Source organism: Rhamphochromis sp. 'chilingali' (assembly GCF_963969265.1).
Source record: "Rhamphochromis sp. 'chilingali' genome assembly, chromosome: 10".
NCBI classification, from domain to species: domain Eukaryota; kingdom Metazoa; phylum Chordata; class Actinopteri; order Cichliformes; family Cichlidae; genus Rhamphochromis; species Rhamphochromis sp. 'chilingali'.
This window is the reverse complement of record NC_137937.1, coordinates 39282178-39300464: the sequence shown is the minus strand read 5'-3', so window position 1 is coordinate 39300464 and position 18287 is coordinate 39282178. Positions and strand designations below refer to the sequence as shown.

The 18287-nt window shown below is 45.8% G+C and overlaps 1 protein-coding gene across 1 annotated transcript in view; it reads left to right on the top strand.

The window, feature by feature from the left end:
* The window catches only part of grin1b (glutamate receptor, ionotropic, N-methyl D-aspartate 1b), a 65531-nt gene extending 47340 nt beyond the window's left edge, over window positions 1-18191 (top strand). Inside the window, exons 21-22 of the mRNA XM_080894536.1 lie at window positions 8334-8441; window positions 14616-18191. Of these exons, the coding sequence (XP_080750662.1) occupies window positions 8334-8441; window positions 14616-14681 (174 nt within the window). The 3' untranslated portion in view covers window positions 14682-18191. The remainder of the gene's footprint in view (window positions 1-8333; window positions 8442-14615) is intronic.
* The last annotated feature ends 96 nt before the right edge of the window (window positions 18192-18287 follow it).

Below are 18287 nucleotides of genomic sequence, written 5' to 3'. Positions count from 1 at the left end.
TCGTTTTCTGATTCACCGGTGAGTGATTTATTCTGTAACTGTGACCAACAAGTGAAAAATGCCCAACCTACAGCCCAGAGCCCCCAGAACAGAAAATGTGTCATTTTCTCTTTTGTGAGGTTAGTCAGAGGTTAGTCAGAGATTAGTCTGAGATTAGTCTGAGGTTAGCCTGAGGTTAGTCAGAGTTTAGTCTGAGGTTAGTCTGAGGTTAGTCTGAGATTAGTCTGAGGTTAGCCTGAGGTTAGTCAGAGTTTAGTCTGAGGTTAGTCTGAGGTTAGTCTGAGATTGGTCAGAGGTTAGTCTTGGGTTAGTCATAGGTTAGTCTGGGGTTAGTCAGAGGTTAGTCTGAGATTGGTCAGAGGTTAGTCTGGGGTTAGTCAGAGGTTAGTCTGAGATTGGTCAGAGGTTAGTCTGGGGTTAGTCATAGGTTAGTCATAGGTTAGTCAGAGGTTAGTCTGGGGTTAGTCAGAGGTTAGTCTGAGATTGGTCAGAGGTTAGCCAGAGGTTAGTCATAGGTTAGTCTGAGGTTAGTCAGAGGTTAGCCTGAGATTGGTCAGAGGTTAGCCTGGGGTTAGTCATAGGTTAGCCTGGGGTTAGTCAGAGGTTAGCCTGAGATTGGTCAGAGGTTAGTCTGGGGTTAGTCATAGGTTAGTCATAGGTTAGTCTGGGGTTAGTCAGAGGTTAGTCTGAGATTGGTCAGAGGTTAGCCTGGGGTTAGTCATAGGTTAGCCTAGGGTTAGTCATAGGTTAGTCTGGGGTTAGTCAGAGGTTAGTCTGAGATTGGTCAGAGGTTAGTCTGGGGTTAGTCAGAGGTTAGTCTGAGATTGGTCAGAGGTTAGTCTGTGGTTAGTCAGAGGTTAGTCTGAGATTGGTCAGAGGTTAGTCTGGGGTTAGTCAGAGGTTAGTCTGGGGTTAGTCAGAGGTTAGTCTGAGGTTAGCCTGAGATTAGTCAGAGGTTAGTCTGGGGTTAGTCAGAGGTTAGTCTGGGGTTAGTCAGAGGTTAGCCTGAGGTTAGTCAGAGGTTAGTCTGAGATTAGTCTGAGATTAGTCAGAGGTTAGTCTGGGGTTAGTCAGAGGTTAGTCTGAGATTAGTCTGAGATTAGTCAGAGGTTAGTCTGGGGTTAGTCAGAGGTTAGTCTGAGATTAGTCTGAGATTAGTCAGAGGTTAGTCTGGGGTTAGTCAGAGATTAGTCTGAGATTAGTCAGAGGTTAGTCAGAGGTTAGTCAGAGGTTAGCCAGAGGTTAGTCAGAGGTTAGTCTGAGATTGGTCAGAGGTTAGTCTGGGGTTAGTCTGAGGTTAGTCTGAGGTTAGCCTGAGGTTAGTCAGAGGTTAGTCAGAGGTTAGCCAGAGGTTAGTCAGAGGTTAGTCTGAGATTGGTCAGAGGTTAGTCTGGGGTTAGCCTGAGGTTAGTCAGAGGTTAGCCTGAGGTTAGCCAGAGGTTAGCCAGAGGTTAGCCAGAGGTTAGTCTGAGGTTAGCCAGAGGTTAGTCTGAGGTTAGCCTTAGATTAGTCTGAGGTTAGCCAGAGGTTAGCCAGAGGTTAGCCAGAGGTTAGCCTGAGGTTAGTCTAAGGTTAGCCAGAGGTTAGTCTGAGGTTAGTCTGAGGTTAGTCTGGGGTTAGTCTGAGGTTAGCCTGAGGTTAGTCTGGGGTTAGTCTGAGGTTAGTCTGGGGTTATTCAGCCCACTAATGAGTCACAGAAATGAGGAAAGCTTGGTCGACTCCGTGGTTTTATTCCTGGACTCTCACAGAGCAGCTTCGCATGATTCACGGTTCATAATAATCCTTCTTTATCTGACGCCACCCTGCAGCTCGTCTTCTGTCTGAGACAAGCCGTTCTAGCTCCTCCCCCTTTAAGTCAACTTTCCCCCGATTGGCTGCCCATTCTAAATACAACGTGCAGGAAGTGGGTGTAGAAAACCACCACTATGACATAATCAAAATATGAACTTTGACCTGCTGCTTTCTGTAGTGATGAGTTTGTGGACTGTGTGAGGTCAGCAGCTGTTTTCACAAACAAGTAAAAACAGGCTACGTCCACACGTTTTGGCCTCCCGTCCTCACTGAGACACTGAAAAACGCAGCGTTTTGAAAACGCATACATTTCAAAATGGAGCTGTCCCGTCGCAGTGTGGACAGTGAAAACGGAGACTTTCTAAAATGATGACGCATTTTAGTCATGTGATGCAGTCATGTGACCTATTAAACTGAGATAGCGGAGGGCGTTACACAGCAGTTGTTTTGTTTGACAGCCCTATTAAAGATCAACATCAGCCTGTACATGCTCCTGAGAGCTTTTCTTCAAATTCTTTAATTCTCACTCGCTTTTGCAACTTTGTACTTTTGTGTTACTTGCAGCAACGACTCCACCTCATTGTGAGTCCATTTAAAAAACTCGGTGCTTTTCCTCCACATTTTGCCGACGTGTCAACGAGCCGGAACGTAAATAAACGGCAGACAGAAATGAGGCAGGTCGAATCTTCTTGCGTTTCACGCATGTGCAGGACTGGAACGGAAGCGTTTTTGGCCGTTTCAATGTGGACGCACAACTCTGTGAACGCTAGTGTGGACGCGGAGCGTTTTCAGACAAAAACGCCGTTTTCAAATCTATCCGGGCCGGTGTGGACGTAGCCTGAATGTAATTTTCTGCCCTTCTTCAGCTGCTGCATGTGTGACGTGCACGTCAGTGGAAGAATGAAAACACAGCTGTGTCTGTGTGTAGATCCACACATCGTCATAGTCAGAGTTATGATAAGGTAAAACAGGAAGCTCCATTAACACTGCCTCAGCGAGGATGCCTTCGCTCCACCTGGGTTTCTGATTAATTTCCTTCCAAGCTTTAACGACTTCCTGCTGTTGATTGACCGATGGGTGATCAGATCAGCACCGCGGGGACTCACACACACAACTACTGCAGTCACTGCAGGATGGACTGCAGCACATCCGGTACAAACATGCACAGTTGGTTTAATGTAGTTCGTCTGGCGGTGGTGTGGAAATGCTCCCGACAACCTCTGTCTCCTCGATTACACGCTGTTAAAATGGCTGCTGTAGTTAAGCTTTAAATGAAACTTAATGGTTCTGTGAGGGCGATCGAAGGGCGGCGGGAATCTACAGATATGGCTGTGCACAGTGCACCTGTAGTCACATGACCTGAGCTGTAATACAACTGGTTCATTCACGGTTTCTTTGGGTTTTCTGGGAGCGCTGCAAAGCCTCACACAGCAAACAGACCAATTAAAAAACACAGACAGGCTGAGTTGGTTCTGACTCGTTCATTCCTCTGACACTTCACCTGAGAGAGGAACTTGGGTGATATGGTACTACAAGGTCATTAAGATCAGATGGGGCCTGATTATTTAAGACCTTGTATGTGAGGAGCAGGATTTTGAATTCTGGATTTAACAGGAAGCCAAAACAGGAGAAATCTGCTCTCTCTTTCTAGTCCCTGTCAGGACTCTTGCTGCAGCATTTTGGATCAGCTGAAGGCTTTTCAGGGAGTTTTTAGGACTTCCTGATAATAATGAATTACAGTCGTCCAGCCTGGAAGTAATAAATGCATGAACTAGTTTTTCAGCGTCACTCTGAGACAGGATATTTCCATGTGTGATATTTCTAATTTCACACATGGAGAATGGATTAAGTGAATCAGGAATCAGATTACTGTAAAGGCTCTAGTAATATGTTGGAGAGCCAAAACATGTACAGTGTAAGTCACAGTGATAATAACGTGGTGTGCTATTGGATTAAGTAATCCAAAGTATTCAGAATACTTTACTCTCATTGAGTAACGTAACGGAATACGTTACAGAATACATTTTGGGGCATGTAATCTGTAATCTGTAGTGGAGTACATTTTAAAAGTAACCTTCCCAACACTGACAGTTAGTCCTGGAATGGCAATGATGCAGCCCAGGCTTTGATATCATAATAATAATGCTGTCCTCCTCACGATTCATTCATTTTGGCCTCCTCTAAGCTGCTTTATTTTTTCTGTAGCTAACAAATTAAAATGATCTCATAAATATATCCTTCATCACACTGAAGACTGAACACTGGATCCACATTTGCACGATCAGAAAACAGGAGAAATCTGCTCCCTCTCTCCTTTGTTCCAGATGTTTTCTTGCCAGCAGCTGTGCTCAGCTGTCACATGAATAATCCTCGCTGCCGTGCCGGGATGAGCACTTCAAACAGCAGCCGCTGCAGGCTAGCAGTTAGCTGAGGATGATTAGCATTTCACACAGCTGTGACTGAAGGCCCAGAGTTAGCACAGGTGTTAGCAGCTGGAGGAGCTCGGAAACACAATCATCTGTATTTTCCACAGATTCCTTAAACCTGTTGTGGTTTTGAGTATTTGCTAACATGTAATAGGTGATTATTCACGTCACATGAGCCCAAGTTTCAAATAATGATGGATCACTGTCTACAGGTTTACTTACCGAGTCCATTGCTGCACAGCTCACAAGCTGCTGCCCTTCAGCAGGCTTCCAGAAAACAACCAATTAGAAGAGAGCAGACTTCAAGGGGGCAGGACGTTCAGACAGCTAGCCTCAGACAGATCAGTCTGATAGGTCCCCGTCCAGCAAACCTGCTAACACTCGTGTCTCCAAGTAACGATCGACTGACGGGCTCTCGTTTCCCCCAGGACACTCCTGTAACGTGTGTGAGACTCAAACTTGATTCTGAATACTTGGAACACTCACATCTGTAAGGTGACCTGTATGGGGGGGGCTTCTTAAATAGCTGTTTGTCCAAAGTTGCTGATCATGCCGATGGCGGCCATGTCTTTGGGTGGGTCACGTAGACGTCCTCCCGACACTATTAGAAGACGTGGTGGAAGACATGAGGACAGATGGTCAGAAGGAGGACGTAAAACCAAAATAAGACACAGAGATACCAAAGTACAGAACATTCAGGGGAAATCTACCAGACAGACACAGATACAATAATCTCACCAAAGCTGAACTTTATTGATCCGTGAGAACGCTGTGAAACGGTGACATCTGTACAGTGTGGTCACAGTTATATTTGGGGGATCCAGACACACGTCACCTGCAGAAAGACGTCACTCTTTAATGAAAACACTGTGAACATTTGAGTTCTTGTAGGATGAAACTCAGTGCGAGCATCTCTTTGCTTTATGTGGTTTGTAGCTCCAAGACTCGCTGCTGTTTCATTTTCATGCACGTCTTCGTAAAGTCAGCAGAGTCCAGGCAGGAAGTGTGTTCATCGCATCCTTAATGGCTGTTACTCAACGACTGAAAACCTGTAATGATGGTGTTTTTTTATTTTTCATGTGCTGTTACTGACTGCTGCTCCGATCCAAGTCTTCCACTGTTCTGTCACTGGGCCCAGAAACATCTCACTGGGACCAGTCTGCCCAGTTTAACCAGTCTGACACCCAGTTTGGGCCTTTGGCTGAACCTGTGTGTCAGATTAGTGTTGGCTTTTTGGTTTCTCTGTTTTGAACGTGTTTCTGAGAGTCCAAACGAGAGCTGGGTGTGAAATTCAAACAGATTTTCAGCTTCTGTTTTTCTTTTTATCAACAAACCTGCAACACAACATGTAACTGACTTCGTACCATTAACGTTTCGCTGCCAAACACTGGTCAGCTGTGGTTTCTCTGCTTCAGGCTTCCCAGTACATCTGAGAAATGTTGACACTGAAAGAAGAAGCTGAAATGTGTGCAGAGGTACATGTCAGGTTATACTGGACCAGAGTCGGTCAAGCTACTTGAAAAAAGTAATGTGATTACAGTAAAATGTCACAGCCCATCTCTGCAGTGGACTTATTAATATTTCAGGTGTTGCTTTGATATTTGCAGTAGCATAAAAATTCGTTTCTCTTAGTTAAGTTAGATTTTTCATTTTGGTGGGCGCTGAGTTTGGTAACAATAACCCCGCCCCCACCTATGACATCACGGGTTCTCGATTGTGCGGTTTCAGCTTTGACCCGTGTTTACGTCCTCGTACGGTTTGTTGGCACTAAAAAGAACAGAGCAAGAACGTCTCGCCACTGATGCCCAGCTCTCACCTCAACTGTCACTGTGGTGGGTCAAAGGTCAAACTTATATCTTCATACGATGTTAGAGGTCAGACACCATGTGATCATCAGCCATGTGCCGCCGCCCCTCCCCCGTTCTGTTTTCTGTTCCCCGCCCTCCCCAGGAGAGATGGCATTATAACAGCAGAGTGTTGGTATAATGATCCCACGTGTTCGCGGCTTCATTCGGGCCTCATACGCCATCTTTGTTCCCCCTGCCTCACCCCCCTCCCCTGCCCTGTACCTCTCCCCCACGATGTTTCCTTTGCTTTGAGGTTGATTTCCTGTCGTGTTCCTGTGTTTGAGCCTCACGTTGGTGTCTCCCTGCTGCTGTGTGTTTGTGTGGGCAGTAAAACAGGACAGCGCTGCTCCGTTTTACTGAAGCATCACTTCATCTGAAGCTGTAGGGACTTCAGGCTCTGGGTTCTGTGCAGCGCTCTGAGGCAGTTTTTGTAGAAATCAAAGTGAACTGAATGAGAGCTTCACTGCGGCACCGAGAACAGCCCCACTGACACACCACATAACAGGGATACAGCCGTCAGCCGCAGCATTAGAAGCACCCAATCGCCTCCATCCTCTGAGCCAGGACGCTGCACGCAGGCGTGAATTAATTCACCAATAACACGCACACAAATACTCAGTGGTGGGCGGGGTGTTTAACCATAAAACCCATCTCATACTTGCAGCTGCCAGTCCCTGGCTCGGGGAGGCTCAGGGAGGCACGGGGGGCTCGGGGAGGCTCAGGGAGGCACGGGGAGGCACGGGGGGCTCGGGGAGGCTCGGGGAGACCCGGGTGACCGGCGTACCTCAGGAGACCTACCCAACACACACAGGGAGAGAGATAAAGAGCTGAAGACACAGTCAGACCAATCAAAACTTGAACATGGAAATTGTCGTGGGTATATCACAGTGAGCTGGTTGTTCTAATAGTTGACGCCAAAATAAAAGGTGGAGGTGACTCTGGGTGGATGTGAGATGGGCCTCTGTGGATCAGATCTCCTTGTCATGTTCCTCAAACTGCTGATGCAGCGTTGGTTTCCAGTGTGTCCTGACGATGGGAAATAAAACACTCTTCATCAGACTGGACACTCTTCTTCTGGCGCTCCACGGTCCAGCTCTGACTCTTCTGACCACCAGGCCGTTCAATGGCACCTGGACTTCTTTTTACCCTACAGATGAGGTGGTGACTCACAGCTCTGATGGTCAGCCACCTATAACTAAGTCAGAAGATGCTTTTCCAGTTAGTGGAAGCCTTACTGGAACCTTGAGGTGGTTCACTTGATGACAGGGTGGCCAACGACCACCTCAGGTGATCACCAGGTAAATAGGAACAGCTGATAAGAGTTGAAGCCTCTGGGATGACTAAAACAACGAGGTCAGATTGTGTTTCAGGTCACCAAGCACCTTTCTGTTTCTGAAGTCTCCAGTACACCTGTAGAGACAAACCAGTGAGTTCCTATCAAAGGTAGAGAGCAGCTACAGCCGAGTGTCTCCTCCTCAGGAAATGACATTTCAAACATGTAGGCAGGCAGTGACCCGTCACACAGCTCACTGTACGAGTGTTCGATGTTGGAAAGAAGTCAGAGCGCTGCGACGCTTTTTTCTGCAGGAGCTCTTCTGTGGGATCTGGTCTCAGTGGGCCTCAGGCACCCACGACCTGTCCCTGACTCGACCACAGTTCATCCTTTAGATCACCTTCACTGGTTATGCAGAAATCATCTTTCAGGGTCCAGAGAGGAAAATCACAGAAGTAAAACAAACAGAGCTCAACAGAAGGCCAATGGCCGTGCTCCTGAAAACCTCACGGGCAGTAATGAGACCAACACCCTGAACAGCAGGAGGCGCTCTCGCTCTGTGCTTGTGTTGAGCCACAGTCATGATGATGATGAAGGTTCAGACACAAAGGTTCACTTTAACAACCTTCACCTGCTTCCTGTTAAATCCACCAGCTGACCTTCGATTAGACGACACGCCGCTAATCAAGAAACAGCAACGAGACACATAAATACTGAAGGAACAATAGTCCCGCCTCCGCCTGCAGCTGCTCTCCTCATCACGCCACTTTAGCTTCAAACTTTCCATCGACTCGACTTCCTGCTAAATTATTACTCAGGTGAACTGTTAGTGGTTCTAATGTTGTGGCTGATCAGTGTGTCTGACACACACACACAAACAGACACACACACACTCTCTACCTGACAGCACACACTCAGGTGTGTCCTCATGCAGCTAGTCGAGTGTCTCTGCTGCGTGTTAACGTGTGTGTGCACCTATCGTATGATTTATTTTAGGATAGGAAAAGTGGTAGAGCAGAGCCCGAGCCCAAACTGAAAACCTCTTTTAGGTCCATCACCTCGACCTCCGACCTCAAACGCCGTAGGGCCTCCGGGGATGCCACGGTAAGGAGATGAAGACCACCAACCCTCCTCCCTCCTGTCCTCCACGTGTCTTCTGCTTCACTCCATCTTTTATCTGTTTGTCTTTCTTTTCTCTGCTCTCGCTCGTCTGTAATCGCCTCCTGTTTGTCTTCGGTTCGTCACGTGTGTCTCTCGCCCTCTCGTCTCATCTCCAGCTCCATCATCTCCTTGCTGACTCATCATGGCCGCCCGTCTGTTGGTCAGCCATCATTGCTTTCCCACCTCAATCAGCTCATCTGTCCCACTGAGACAGACAAAAGGCGACAGACTGAAGACAGAAAGAAACGTCCGGTTCGGTCCGCCCAGGCAGGTCAGGGTCCGCTTGTTGGGTTTTCACACGGTTCACATCGTCCTCTTGCAAAGGAGAAGTGAAGAGGGTCAGATTGTGTGGTCTTTCTTCTCCCGTCTTTGTCCTGTCTTTTGTCCTGTCTTTTGATCTGTCCTTTGTCATGTCCTTTGTCATGTCCTTTGCCCTGTCCTTTGTCCTGTCCTTTGTCATGTCCTTTGTCCTGTCGTTCGTCCTGTCCTTTGTCATGTCCTTTATCCTGTCCTTCGTCATGTCTTTGTCATGTCTTTTGTCCTATCCTTTGTCCTGTCCTTTGTCCTGTCCTTCGTCATGTCTTTGTCATGTCCTTTGTCCTGTCCTTTGTCCTGTCCTTCGTCCTGTCCTTTGTCATGTCCTTTGTCATGTCCTTTTTCCTGTCGTTCGTCCTGTCCTTTGTCATGTCCTTTATCCTGTCCTTCGTCATGTCTTTGTCATGTCCTTTGTCCTATCCTTTGTCCTGTCCTTTGTCCTGTCCTTCGTCATGTCTTTGTCATGTCCTTTGTCCTGTCCTTCGTCCTGTCCTTTGTCATGTCCTTTGTCCTGTCCTTTGTCCTGTCCTTCGTCATGTCTTTGTCTTGTCCTTTGTCCTGTCCTTTGTCCTGTCCTTTGTCATGTTCTTCGTCATGTCTTTGTCATGTCCTTTGTCCTGTCCTTCGTCCTGTCCTTTGTCATGTCCTTTGTCATGTCCTTTGTCCTGTCGTTCGTCCTGTCCTTTGTCATGTCCTTTATCCTGTCCTTCGTCATGTCTTTGTCATGTCCTTTGTCCTATCCTTTGTCCTGTCCTTCGTCATGTCTTTGTCATGTCCTTTGTCCTGTCCTTCGTCCTGTCCTTTGTCATGTCCTTTGTCCTGTCCTTTGTCCTGTCCTTCGTCATGTCTTTGTCTTGTCCTTTGTCCTGTCCTTTGTCCTGTCCTTTGTCCTGTCCTTCATCATGTCTTTGTCATGTCCTTTGTCCTGTCCTTCGTGATGTCTTTGTCATGTCCTTTGTCATGTCCTTTGTCCTGTCATTCATCCTGTCATTTGTCCTGTCCTTTGTCCTGTCCTTCGTCATGTCTTTGTCATGTCCTTTGTCCTGTCCTTTGTCATGTCCTTTGTCCTGTCCTTTGTCATGACCTTTGTCATGTCCAGTGTCCTGTCCTTTGTCATGTGCTTTGTCCTGTCCTTTGTCATGTCCTTTGTCATGTCCATTGTCCTGTCCTTTGTCCTGTCTCTCTCTGATTGGTTGTTTCCTCTCCTTCCTGTCCTGTCATCTCTCTGTCCCTTCATTTCCAGATGTCCCCACACACTTTGTCTCCCGGCCTCTCGCCCTCACAGGTTGCCCAGCAGAGACTCGTCCGTCTCCTCTAACTCCTGTCTGTTTCAGCGTCTGGTCGGCTGCTCGGGTCTTCCTGACCGTCTCTTGTTCCCACAGGACTCAGCTGTTAACGATCTATAAATGACCTCAGTGCTGTTACTGTGGCAGCTTCAGATCTGAGCGAAGCTGCAGGATTTCTGAGGTCTGTTTTTCTGCAGCGTTGGTGAAACTCTCCTCCTCAGTCGGACGATCTGAAATGTGCCAAACTTTGTGATGTGTCTTAAAATCTGCAGCGTTCTGGCACATTTTGCATCCCTCCTCCCTCCAGATAAGCAGTGGTTTGATGTAAAGGGAGTCAAAATAGTGCCAAAGCGTGTCATCTCAGGGATTTAAGGAGCTGCTGCACGTTAAACTGTTTCAGTGAGGAGAGCTCATTGAAATGCTTTAATGTTCATCAGCAGCAGAAGAACCAGCTGCTGATCACACCCAGCCAGCTGAAGCGGGTGTTGGAGCAGAGCTGACTCATTTCTCTTGTGATCATCTCTCTTTATTTTCTATATGAGTGTTTTTCTCTCTCAGTGGATTTGAATGGTGTCCAGACTACATGCTGTACTACACACACACACTGCCTCTGTCCTCCTCTGCAAGCACGACCGACTGTAGGCTGAAAACACACCCGCACTCTAAACCAGACCCCCAGCTTTGCCCCGCCTCGCTGCGGGCAAACTCCATCAGTCGTCACATTAGCAGTGGTGGAAAGTAACTAAGTACTTTTACTCAGAGTACAGCATTGATTGTGGTCTACATTGGATGGCTCCCTCAGTGGTTTCTGATGTTTACATGGAGCTAACCCGCTCACGATTCACACTCAAAAACAATCCTGTCTACAACAAGCCAGTTTACTGTCTCTTTAAGTCTCTCGTCTCTAAAAGCCAGCTTTCATCTGATTGGTTAAACTTTGGAAGCCACTTCCTACTCAGTGCTTTGGAGATAAAAAGGTGAAAAAAGCTCCACAAGCTTATTTTGTCAAAAAACACTGACATTCACACGAAAATGTTTATGTTGCCATAAAAAACGCTAGCATGAAAACAATTCATGTTAGCATAAAAAACAACAACATTAGCATGATCAAAACTGTGCATTAAGAACAGCTTTGATCTTCTTCATCAATTCTAGTTTTTTTTTTTTTGTAAACAGCACAATAGCTAAAAACTACGTAACATTCTGCATTTTGTTCACATTTTTAAAGTTGTGGCTACAAATGAATGAAGAGCGTGCTGGGCTCTTAGCATGCTAGCATTAGTATGCTTATATTATAACTTATTGATAATGCAGCACTGTGCAAAAGTCTTGTGCCACTGATCATGTCTTTATATTTTAGTGTCAAACAGTTAAACCTATTGTGATTTTTAAACTGGTCTCCAGCCACAGAGCTCCAGTCTTTCCAGAGAACTGTTAGTGGAAAACTAATCTTAGCATGGTGTGCAGTGTGACAGAAGACACAGTGTCAGGCCTACACAAACAATCTACATATTTGGTGGATATAAATAAAATAAAATTGTTAGAATCACACAAACAGTGTTTCTGTGCTACCTACTGCTAGCATAAAAACACTGATGTTAGCATGAAGAATAAGCTGCTGTGTTTTTGCGCTTTCTGCTGACAATCCCATAAAATCAGCTGAACTGGAGACATACAGTGGGGCAAAAAAGTATTTAGTCAGCCACCGATTGTGCAAGTTCCCCCACTTAAAATGATGACAGAGGTCAGTAATTTGCACCAGAGGTACACTTCAACTGTGAGAGACAGAATGTGAAAAAAGGTCCATGAATTCACATGGTAGGATTTGTAAAGAATTTATTGGTAAATCAGGGTGGAAAATAAGTATTTGGTCACCTCAAACAAGGAAAATCTCTGGCTCTCACAGACCTGTAACGTCTTCTGTAAGAAGCTTTTCTGTCCCCCACTCGTTACCTGTATGAATGGCACCTGTTTGAACTCATCATCTGTATAAAAGACACCTGTCCACAGCCTCAAACAGTCAGACTCCAAACTCCGCCATGGCCAAGACCAAAGAGCTTTCGAAGGACACCAGGAAACGTATTGTAGACCTGCACCAGACTGGGAAGAGTGAATCTACAATAGGCAAGCAGCTTGGTGTGAAAAAATCAACTGTGGGAGCAATCATCAGAAAATGGAAGACATACAAGACCACTGATAATCTCCCTCCATCTGGGGCTCCACGCAAGATCTCATCCCGTGGGGTCAAAATGATCATGAGAACGGTGAGCAAAGATCCCAGAACCACACGGGGGGACCTGGTGAATGACCTGCAGAGAGCTGGGACCAAAGTAACAAAGGTCACCATCAGTAACACACTACAACGGCAGGGAATCAAATCCCGCAGTGCCAGACGTGTTCCTGCTGCTGAAGCCAGTGCATGTCCAGGCCCGTCTGAAGTTTGCCAGAGAGCACATGGATGATACAGCAGAGGATTGGGAGAATGTCATGTGGTCAGATGAAACCAAAGTAGAACTTTTTGGTATAAACTCAACTCGTCGTGTTTGGAGGAAGAAGAATACTGAGTTGCATCCCAAGAACACCATACCTACTGTGAAGCATGGGGGTGGAAACATCATGCTATGGGGCTGTTTTTCTGCCAAGGGGACAGGACGACTGATCCGTGTTAAGGACAGAATGAATGGGGCCATGTATCGTGAGAGTTTGAGCCAAAACCTCCTTCCATCAGTGAGAACTTTGAAGATGAAACGAGGCTGGGTCTTCCAACATGACAATGATCCAAAACACACCGCCCGGGCAACAAAGGAGTGGCTCCGTAAGAAGCATTTGAAAGTCCTGGAGTGGCCTAGCCAGTCTCCAGACCTCAACCCCATAGAAAATCTGTGGCGGGAGTTGAAAGTCCGTGTTGCTCGGCGACAGCCCCAAAACATCACTGCTCTCGAGAAGATCTGCATGGAGGAATGGGCCAAAATACCAGCTACTGTGTGTGCAAACCTGGTAAAGACCTATAGTAAACGTTTGACCTCTGTTATTGCCAACAAAGGTTATGTTACAAAGTATTGAGTTGTATTTTTGTTATTGACCAAATACTTATTTTCCACCCTGATTTACGAATAAATTCTTTACAAATCCTACCATGTGGATTCATGGATTTTTTTTCCACATTCTGTCTCTCACAGTTGAAGTGTACCTCTGGTGCAAATTACTGACCTCTGTCATCATTTTAGGTGGGGGAACTTGCACAATCGGTGGCTGACTAAATACTTTTTTGCCCCACTGTAACATTTAGATGAACAGAACCAACTTTCTATGATGATTAAACAGGCGTCGACATGTTCTAGTGACAGTGTGACATTTAAAAAATATCACCATTTTTCTTTATATGTGATGGTAATTATTATTGTGAGTCAGAACAGTTAAGATTACATTAAGCAGAAAAAATTTAGGTTAAAATCATATAAGAAAATGTAAAAACATCAATAATAACATAATAAATAAACTAGCATTAGCATAAAATCAGTGACCCTCAAATGTTGTCAGTAACAATCTATGCTAGAATAAAAAATGAATGTTAGGATTAAAATCCCTGCAGGAAAACTGATTTCACAGTATAAATTTATATATTATACATAATTGAAAAATATGTGCATTAAAACTTAATTTAGCATCAGAAACTAATGTTAGAAAAATTGTCTTATGAAGTGAGACAGAGTGGTGAGGTCCACAGTGAACGTCTGTGGGAGTGTGATCATCGTTTCGTCCATACTGAGAACAGCACTCGTTCGTGAGTCCAACTGTGCTCACACAGCAGACAGACAGCCTGCTGTACACAGCACTGCACTGCATGGCTTGGATCATTTCTCTGTCTTAGAGAAACTCACGTGTGTTTTGCAGGCCTGTGTCAACAACGCTCTCAGGCTGACAAACAATCAGGTTTCCTAAAGAAACCAACGCACACTGTTGGGAATCGAACCGACAGCCTGGCCTGTGCTGCTGCTTCTGTTCACATATGAAAGTTTGATGCTGCCCGTGGCAGAGCTTCAGCCCGGCTCACACGATGGAAGACGATGTTTAATTCATGTCCAGCAGCCTGAAACCTTTAAGGGACGGTCCTTTAAACACGTCCCAAAATATCACGGTGAACTTTGTAGACGAGTGAAAAGTGATGTAGGATTCAAATGTCCAGCCCTGCACTGATGCCAGGATATTAATCTGTTTAAAGGAGGTAATTCTTAACGTAACGATCCTGTGTGTCTGCAGTGAAGTCTGACAGGCTCGCTGTGGTGCAAATGTGCAAATCCATCTTTTTAACAAAGGAGACCTGTTAGCATCTTCACGCTAACAGCTGCTTGTGTGCAGGTAACGCCTGAGTAAAACACCTGAACGCTTCCTCCACTGCTAATAAGTCCTTCAGATGAAAACAGGAATGTAGGCAGGACCCATGAGAGGGTACAGCTCAGGATCAGCCAGTGTGTGATGCTGCTGTTTATAACCTGTGTGTTTGCTCTCTCTGTAGCCGTACCCGACCGACATCACCGGCCAGCTCAACCTATCAGATCCCTCCGTCAGCACCGTGGTCTGAGAGAGCGAGCGAGCTTCACTGCTGCTGCTGAGCCACACAGACACACACTGACCCTCTGGATACACAAACACACACACACACACACACACACAGATGGACAGGAAGGACGATGTAATGACAGCAGGGCTTTTGGACGGTATCCCATAGTGACACACACACACACGCTTACCTTTATTCCTTATGGAGTGGGGACTGAAAAACTGATCTGGAACCTTAATGCTGACACTGAACACTTTAAAGCATGTCCCCACAATGCAGAAATGTCCCCACACTGTAGAAATGTCCCCATGCTGTAGAAATGTCCCCATAATGCAGAAATGTCCCCACACTGTAGAAATATCCCCATAATGCAGAAATGTCCCCACACTGTAGAAATGTCCCCATAATGCAGAAATGTCCCCACACTGTAGAAATGTCCCCATAATGCAGAATTGTCCTTATAATACAGAAATGTCCCCACACTGTAGACATGTCCCCACACTGTAGAAATGTCCCCATAATGCAGAAATGTCCCCACAATGCAGAAATGTCCCCATAATGTAGAATTGTCCTTATAATACAGAAATGTCCCCATAATGCAGAATTGTCCCCATACTGTAGAAATGTCCCCACACTGTAGAAATGTTCCCACACTGTAGAAATGTCCCCATAATGTAGAATTGTCCTTATAATACAGAAATGTCCCCATAATGCAGAATTGTCCTTATAATACAGAAATGTCCCCATAATGCAGAAATGTCCCCATAATACAGAAATGTCCCCACAATATTTGCCTAAATCACAGGACCCCACAAAAATATCAACAGAAGCATTTACAAACATTAAGCAGCACACACACATTTTTACAAACACACACACCATCTGTCACACTAACTCCCACCACACAAAGCAAACACACACACTGTACAAACACACACACACTGTACAAACACACACTTGCCTTCCTCTGCTTGTAGCTGTCTGCCTCCTCCCACCAGAGGGTCTTTTATTTTGAAAGAACTGTTTGGGACTGGTTTCCTTCGGGTGGATGTCTGTGGTGTTGTACAATTTGTTCTGTTGATCGCACTGAATTATCAAAAGTATGACTGGTTGTGGAACTGGTCATAACTGGCGACGCCGTTCTTCTTGATCTGAGTCCATGAGCCTAAATTGGGATCGATCTCCAGGATCACCTGTGTCCCCGATTACTGATTACAGTTTGGCCGGTGGGAGGAGCCTCTGGGACAGGAGGTGGTTCCTTTACACAGAGTCACAGATGTCGCCCGGATCACCGAACCAGAGTGTGGGGTCATCCCACTGAGGTTTTTGGGTGATGTCCTTTCACAGCAACGCATGACCTGTTAGCAGGAAGCTCCGCCATTTTGGTTCAGCGATCCAGAAAGTTTGTTTCTCTGTGTTCAGGAAAATTTGGTAAAACTTTATTTGAACCTTAAACCCGCTTCTGCACTGTGCAGCTGTGAGTGGACATGGGGACATTTCAGTCTATTATTGGCATTAATGTCACCATGTCTTCGTAATGCAGAGTGTCCCCACAGTGCCTGACTGTCTTCATAAAGGAAAAACGTCCCCATAATACAGAGATGTCCTCGTGCACGTAAAAGGGATGCTTTCTGCCCCAAAAGCTCCTCCCACCGCCCCTGACAGTCCCAGTGCATGCTGGGAGATGTAGTCACTGCCCCTCCTCCACTGTGTCCCCACTGATGATGTCAGTCTCCGCCTACCTCCACAGCCCTTTAGCTCCACCCTGATGTCCCGTGGAAAGCTGCTAACTCCACACAGAGCCAGCTGGAGTTAGGAGGTTTCCACGTTTTTGGTGTTAAGGACAGCAGCCGGCCGAGCGCGTCACCGAGAACACGCCCTCTGAGAATCGACCTGCAGACCGAGCGAGGTCAACCCGTCTGTCAGCACCAAGACGTCAACCAGAAAGTCCATGAAAAACTAACAGCGAAGTTATAATAGTTTTAATTTATTTACAAGCTCAGTTCACAGATCAGTGACAGATGCATGGCTGTGCTGTGTGACGCGTTCACGCACTAACACACATTAATACCTTTGTATTTATGTATATTTATCAGACACACGTCTGTATGTCGGTGTCTCAAACACATCACATCTGTACGGGCAGATGTTGTTTTTATATGAAGGTTTTTACAGTTTTGAATATGTTTTAAAACATTTAGAAAATCCACAAACGCTCACATCAGTGAGAAACGTGTTTGTTCTTTTTACGGAATAAAGTTCAATCATTTCATTCAGAAACGCCCTCATAAGGCAGGGCACGTTATTAATAATGACTTTTACTTTGGCACAGTTTACGATCCTTCCTGTGCACTTCACAATAAGAGTACTGCTTTGTTCCAGAAACGAAAGCTGAATAAAATGATATGTGATAAAGTGTCGATGTCGTCATGTGAGCGTCAGGTTCCTCTCTCAGTGTTGAGCTGCACGTTTCCGATTCTCCTCACACTGACGTGTATTCGTGCCGGCGTGACCTGTGCAGGTATGATCAGGTTTGTGACGAGTTGGGCTTCACGCCGTCGTTCTCGGTGACGCTCGGCTTCACACCAGGCGAGCTGCACCAATCGCTTCACAGCTGGAGCACATCTGCAGATTCAGCCTGGTGATGGGAGTCTAACGCTGATCCGCAGACTCATTCACGCTCCTATTTTGTTTAAACTGAGGAACACGAGAGAAAACTCCAGAAGCAAAACAAAAGTGGTTTCAATGTGACGCCGTTTAAATATCCAGGCATCACAGAAATATGGAGGCACTTCATGTTGATTTGTTGAAACTGACTGTGGGGAGGAAGAACTCCCTCTGAACAGGAAACAGGTAACACGGGAAACAAAGGAAGACGTTTATGTTAAAAAAAAAAAGAAAGTCAAGAACAAAATATCTGAAAGTTTTCCTCAGCTGTTTTTAAGAAACTGTCTTTTACTTTGAAGTGGTTTGGCACTTTCAAAATAAAAGACTTCTTAAACGTATTTATCGGTAGTTTAATTTAGAAACGTTGATGAGTGTTGGTGCAGCTCACCCTAAACTGTGTCACATGACACGTGACGTGCTGTGATGTCACAGTCTGTATTTATTTTTGCTGTTTACTTTGTTTCTGATGTAAACACACTGTACAGATGATGATGATGATGATGAAGGTCTCACCTGTAAGCTGATTGACTGTGGCTCGCTAGAAGAAGTTTTATTTTTGTGTTCACATTTTACTTCCTGTATCATAAAAACTGAAACTGTAGAAGAAGTTTCCCTCTGTCTGTGCACCGTTGACCTTTGACCTCCAGCCCGTTAGTGTTTGGTTGTTTTTTGACACATGTAGCCGCTCGACTCAAGTCGAGTTTCAGCGATTCCACTGCAGACATTTTACTCTAATCCACTTCCTGTGTCAGACAGGAAGTGGGGTGTTGCTGTAGAGCTTGGTGTGTGATTTGTTTCAGATTTTAGCGGCGCCGTGTCATCACGTGAACACTTTTGAATCCGTGTTTGTGTAACTGAGCTTAACCTGCCCGTCGTCTCTGCCGACGACACTTTCAGTAATAAACTAATATTTATTTGAAACGCGTCCGAGTTTTTCTGCTTGTGACATCATTTGTGGCG